Raw genomic sequence first — 6000 nt, forward strand, 5'->3', positions numbered from 1 at the left:
ACATGGGGGGCATGGAGGGCATGGGGGGCACGGGGGTGCTGCGGCTGTTCACCGACACCGAGCCTGGGGGGGCACACGGGGGGCATGGAGGGCATGGGGGGCACGGGGGTGCGGCGGCTGTTCACCGACACCGAGCCTTGGGGGGCACACGGGGGGGCATGGGGGGCACGGGGGTGCTGCGGCTGTTCACCGACACCGAGCCTGGGGGGGCACACGGGGGGGGCATGGGGGGCACGGGGGTGCTGCGGCTGTTCACCGACACCGAGCCTGGGGGGGCACACGGGGGGGGCATGGGGGGGCACGGGGGTGCTGCGGCTGTTCACCGACACCGAGCCTGGGGGGGCACACGGGGGGGCATGGAGGGCATGGGGGGCACGGGGGTGCTGCGGCTGTTCACCGACACCGAGCCTTGGGGGGCACACGGGGGGGCATGGGGGGCACGGGGGTGCTGCGGCTGTTCACCGACACCGAGCCTGGGGGGGCCCACGGGGGGGGCATGGGGGCACGGGGGTGCTGCGGCTGTTCACCGACACCGAGCCTGGGGGGGCACACGGGGGGGCATGGGGGGCACGGGGGTGCTGCGGCTGTTCACCGACACCGAGCCTGGGGGGGCACACGGGGGGGCACGGGGGTGCTGCGGCTGTTCACCGACACCGAGCCGGGGGGGGCACATGGGGGGCATGGAGGGCATGGGGGGCACGGGGGTGCTGCGGCTGTTCACCGACACCGAGCCTGGGGGGGCACATGGGGGGCATGGGGGGCACGGGGGTGCTGCGGCTGTTCACCGACACCGAGCCTGGGGGGGCAGACGGGGGGGCATGGGGGGCATGGGGGTGCTGCGGCTGTTCACCGACACCGAGCCTGGGGGGGCACACGGGGGGCATGGAGGGCATGGGGGGCACGGGGGTGCTGCGGCTGTTCACCGACACCGAGCCTGGGGGGGCACACGGGGGGGGCATGGGGGGCACGGGGGTGCTGCGGCTGTTCACCGACACCGAGCCGGGGGGGGCACACGGGGGGCATGGGGGGCATGGGGATGCTGAGGCTGTTCACCGACACCGAGCCTGGGGGGGCACACGGGGGGCATGGGGGGCACGGGGGTGCTGCGGCTGTTCACCGACACCGAGCCTGGGGGGGCACACGGGGGGGCATGGGGGGCACGGGGGTGCTGCGGCTGTTCACCGACACCGAGCCGGGGGGGGCACACGGGGGGGCACGGGGGACGTTGGGCACCTCCTAAACCTCGTCGGACAATGAGGACCTTGGGGAACCTGAACCTGACCACAGAGCCCTGCAGGAACCTCCTGACCCTGGGGATCCTCCTGAGCCTTCTCGGACCACGAAGCCCTTGGGGGACCTCCTAACCCCTCCCCACCCCCTCCTTGCCTCCCCCGCTGGGACCCCTCCCCTTCCCCTCTTCTCCCCTTCCCTTCCTGCTTCCCCTTTCCCCTTCCCTCTCCCCTCACTGTTTCCCCTTCCCTCTCTCTTCTCCCTCTCCCCTCTCCTCTTTCCCCTTTCCCTTCCCCATTTCCCCTCCCCTCTCCCTTCTCCCCTCTCCTCCTCACCTTTCCTGCTGTCTTGCTGCATGTTTATGTTTCCCCTCTCCCTCTTCCCTCTCTCCTCTCCCTCTCCCTCCTCCCCTCTCCCCCCTCCTCATCTTTCCTGCTGTACTGCTGCATGGTTCTGTTCCCCCCTCCCTCTCCCCTTCCCCTCTCCCTCTCCCTCTCCCCTCTCCCTTCTCCCCTCTCCCCCCTCCTCATCTTTCCTGCTGTCCTGCTGCATGTTTATGTTCCTCCCTCTCCCTCTCCCCTCTCCCTCTCCCCTCTCCTACTCCCCTCTCCCTTCTCCCCTCTCCCTCTCCCCCTCCCTTCTCCCTTCTCCCCTCTCCCCCTCCTCATCTTTCCTGCTGTCCTGCTGCATGTTTATGTTCCTCCCTCTCCCCTCTCTCCTCTCCCTCTCCCCTCTCCCCTCTCCCCTCTCTCCTCTCCCTCTTCCCTCTCCCCTCTCTCCTCTCCCTCTTCCCTCTCCCCTCTCTCCTCTCCCTCTCCCTTCTCCCCTCTCCCCCTCCTCACCTTTCCTGCTGTCTTGCTGCATGTTTATGTTCCCCCCTCTCCCCTCTCCCTCTCCCCTCTCCCTTCTCCCCTCTCTCCTCTCCCTCCTCCCCTCTCCCCCCTCCTCATCTTTCCTGCTGTCCTGCTGCATATGTTCCTCCCTCTCCCTCTCCCCTCTCCCTCTCCCCTCTCCCCCTCCTCATCTTTCCTGCTGTCCTGCTGCATGTTTATGTTCCTCCCTCTCCCCTCTCCCTCTCCCTCTCCCCCCTCCCTCTCCCTCTCCCTCTCCCTCTCACCTTTCCTGCCGTCCCGCTGCACGTCCACGTGGCACCACTCGCCGTCGGTCACCTTGCGGGCGCTGGCCCTCAGCTTGATGCCCCCCGAGCCCATGTCCAGCAGGAGGTACAGGTGGCCGTCGAGCAGCTCCAGGGCGAAGTAGTCCGGCCGGGGGTGGCCGTGGCCGCGGGGCCGGCCCTGCCCGAACAGCAGGAGGCCGTTGGGCTCCGTGGTGCGGAAGTCGAAGGAGACGGAGCCGGCCCGGGCCGCGTGCCAGGGGGGCAGCGCCAGGAAGGCCCCGGGGGTGCCCAGGGTGACCGGCTCGAGGGCGGGCACCGGCTGGCAGCGGAAGAGCAGAGCCCCGTGGAGGGTCACCCGCGGGTCCCCCTCCTGCGCCAGCCGCGACAGCTCCAGCTTGAAGTCGTTGTTCTTGTAGACCACCTGCCCGGGCCGGGGAGGGGGGGAGATGGGGAGGGGGCGCAAGGGTGAGGGGGGGGGTCACGCCCTAGTGTCCCCCATGGCCCCCTGTGGCCTCCTGTGTTCCCCTGGCTGTCCTCCGTGGCCCCCCGTGTCTCCCCCTGTCCCCCTCTGTGTCCCCATTGTCCCCCCATGCCCTCTGGTTGTCCACTCCGTGTGTCCCCCCCGTGCTCCCCCACCTCTCCGTGTGCCCCCCGCCCCCCACACCCCTGTGTCCCCATGTCCCCCAATGCCCCCCCGTGTGTCCCCCCGTGCTCCCCCACCTCTCTGTGTGCCCCCCGCCCCCACATCCCTGTGTCCCCATGTCCCCCAATGCCCCCCCCCGTGTCCCCCCCGTGCTCCCCCACCTCTCTGTGTGCCCCCCGCCCCCACATCCCTGTGTCCCCATGTCCCCCAATGCCCCCCCCCGTGTCCCCCTCGTGCTCCCCCACCTCTCTGTGTGCCCCCCGCCCCCACATCCCTGTGTCCCCATGTCCCCCAATGCCCCCCCCGTGTCCCCCCCGTGCTCCCCCACCTCTCTGTGTGCCCCCCGCCCCCACATCCCTGTGTCCCCATGTCCCCCAATGCCCCCCCCGTGTCCCACCCCGTGCTCCCCCACCTCTCTGTGTGCCCCCCGCCCCCACATCCCTGTGTCCCCATGTCCCCCAATGCCCCCCCCGTGTCCCCCCCGTGCTCCCCCACCTCTCTGTGTGCCCCCCGCCCCCACATCCCTGTGTCCCCATGTCCCCCAATGCCCCCCCCGTGTCCCCCCGTGTCCCCACCCTCCCACGTCTCCACGTCCCCGTGTCCCCCCCATGTCCTCCCGACTCCCCCATATCCCTGTCCCCCATGTCCCCCCCGTGACTCCATGTGTCCCCCCCCCCCCCCGTCCCCATATCCCTGTGTCCCCCCGTGTCCCCCCGTGTCCCCCCGTCCCCTGGCTGTCCCCCGTGTCCCCCCCGGGGTGTCCCCCCCGCCGCCGGGCTCACGTCCTTCAGGCAGCCGATGAAGTTGTTGCTGACGGGGGACCCCGGGAGGTCGGCGGTGTTGGGGGACCCCCCCACGTAGAAGAAGTCGTCGGAGCCCAGCATGGTGAAGTCCTCCTGGGTGTAGCCGGTGGTGGTCAGGATCCCATCCACCGAGATCGTCACCTGCGGGGCAGCGGCGGCGGCGCCCGGTCAGAGCCCGCGGCCCCGGCCCGCCGGCGGCACCGGGGCCGGACGGGGAGGGGGCGACACGGGGGGACATGGGGGGGATACAGAGACAGGGGGACACGGGGGACACACCGGGGGATACAGGGACATGGAGACACGGGAGGGCACCGGGGGGACAGGGGGGCACGGGGGGGACACCGGGGGATACAGGGACATGGAGACACGGGAGGGCACCGGGGGGACAGGGGGGCACGGGGGGGACACCGGGGGATACAGGGACATGGAGACACGGGAGGGCACCGGGGGGACAGGGGGACACGGGGGGGACACGGGGGATACAGGCACGGGGGGGACACCGCGGGGACAGAGGGACGTTGGGACAGACACAGAGGGGTCCGAGGGTGTGTGGGGAGGGGGAGTGGAGGGCGATAGGGATGGGGGGGGGGGCGGAATGGGGACGTGGGGGACAATGGGGGGGACGATGGGAAGCAAGGGGGGGGGACGATGGGGGAGCCATGGGGGGTGGGGGGGCGATGTGGGGGGCAGTGGAGGACAAGGAGGGGGCGCTGGGGACGGGGCGGGGGGGGGGAAATGGGGGTGGAGGTGACACGAGGGGGAGGATCACGGGGGGGGGGGGGGGGACACGCCGGGGGGGACACGGGGTGGGGACAGACACGGGGGGGACACACCAGGGGGGGGAGACACAGAGGGGGGGCGGAGGACACGTGGGGGGAGGGGGGTGGGGGCATGAGGCCGGGCAGGGGCCTGGGGCAGGTTAGTAACGAGTCACGGGGGGGGGGGGCGCACACAGGGGGCGTGCAAGAGGCATGCAAGGGGGGGAGGTGTGCAAGGGGGGGACGGTGAGTGTGCAAGAAGATGTGCAGAGAGCGTGCAGGGATGGGGGGAGGGGGCAGGGGGAGCACCAGGGCCGCGGTGCCACACACGAGGCTTGCACACGAGTGTGAGCACAGGCACACGGGGGGGGGACACACCCCAGCCTTGCACACGAGTGTGAGCACAGGCACACGGGGGACACACACACCCCAGCTTTGCACACGAGTGTGAGCACAGGCACACGAGGGGACACACACCCCAGCTTTGCACACGAGTGTGAGCACAGGCACATGGGGGGGGACACACCCCAGCTTTGCACACGAGTGTGAGCACAGGCACACGGGGGACACACACACCCCAGCCTTGCACACGAGTGTGAGCACAGGCACACGGGGGGGGACACACCCCAGCTTTGCACACGAGTGTGAGCACAGGCACACGGGGGACACACACACCCCAGCCTTGCACACGAGTGTGAGCACAGGCACACGGGGGGGACACACCCCAGCTTTGCACACGAGTGTGAGCACAGGCACACGGGGGGGACACACACCCCAGCTTTGCACACGAGTGTGAGCACAGGCACACGGGGACACACACCCCAGCCTTGCACACGAGTGTGAGCACAGGCACACAGGGGGCACACCCCAGCTTTGCACACGAGTGTGAGCACAGACACACGGGGGGGGCACACCCCAGCTTTGCACACGAGTGTGAGCACAGGCACACGGGGGGACACACCCCAGCTTTGCACACGAGTGTGAGCACAGGCACACGGGGGGGACACACCCCAGCTTTGCACACGAGTGTGAGCACAGGCACACGGGGGGGGCACACCCCAGCTTTGCACACGAGTGTGAGCACAGGCACACGGGGGGGACACACCCCAGCTTTGCACACGAGTGTGAGCACAGGCACACGGGGGGACACACACCCCAGCTTTGCACACGAGTGTGAGCACAGGCACACAGGGGACACACACACACCCCAGCTTTGCACACGAGTGTGAGCACAGGCACACGGGGGGGGCACACCCCAGCTTTGCACACGAGTGTGAGCACAGGCACACGGGGGGGGACACACCCCAGCCTTGCACACGAGTGTGAGCACAGGCACACGGGGGGGACACACCCCAGCTTTGCACACGAGTGTGAGCACAGGCACACGGGGGGACACACACACCCCAGCTTTGCACACGAGTGTGAGCACAGGCACACGGGGGGGGACAC

The 6000-nt window shown here is 70.0% G+C and overlaps 1 protein-coding gene across 1 annotated transcript in view; it reads right to left on the minus strand.

Moving 5' to 3' along the window:
• Positions 1-4219, minus strand: part of LOC128899650 (neurexin-2-like) — a 45043-nt gene extending 40824 nt beyond the window's left edge. Inside the window, exons 1-3 of the mRNA XM_054179315.1 lie at positions 4070-4219; positions 3773-3934; positions 2348-2768 (exon numbers count right to left, since the gene is read on the minus strand). Coding sequence (XP_054035290.1) covers positions 2348-2768; positions 3773-3934; positions 4070-4219 — 733 coding nt within the window. The remainder of the gene's footprint in view (positions 1-2347; positions 2769-3772; positions 3935-4069) is intronic.
• Between the last annotated feature and the right edge of the window lie 1781 nt (positions 4220-6000).

Source organism: Dryobates pubescens, unplaced genomic scaffold (assembly GCF_014839835.1).
Source record: "Dryobates pubescens isolate bDryPub1 unplaced genomic scaffold, bDryPub1.pri scaffold_107_arrow_ctg1, whole genome shotgun sequence".
Taxonomy (NCBI): domain Eukaryota; kingdom Metazoa; phylum Chordata; class Aves; order Piciformes; family Picidae; genus Dryobates; species Dryobates pubescens.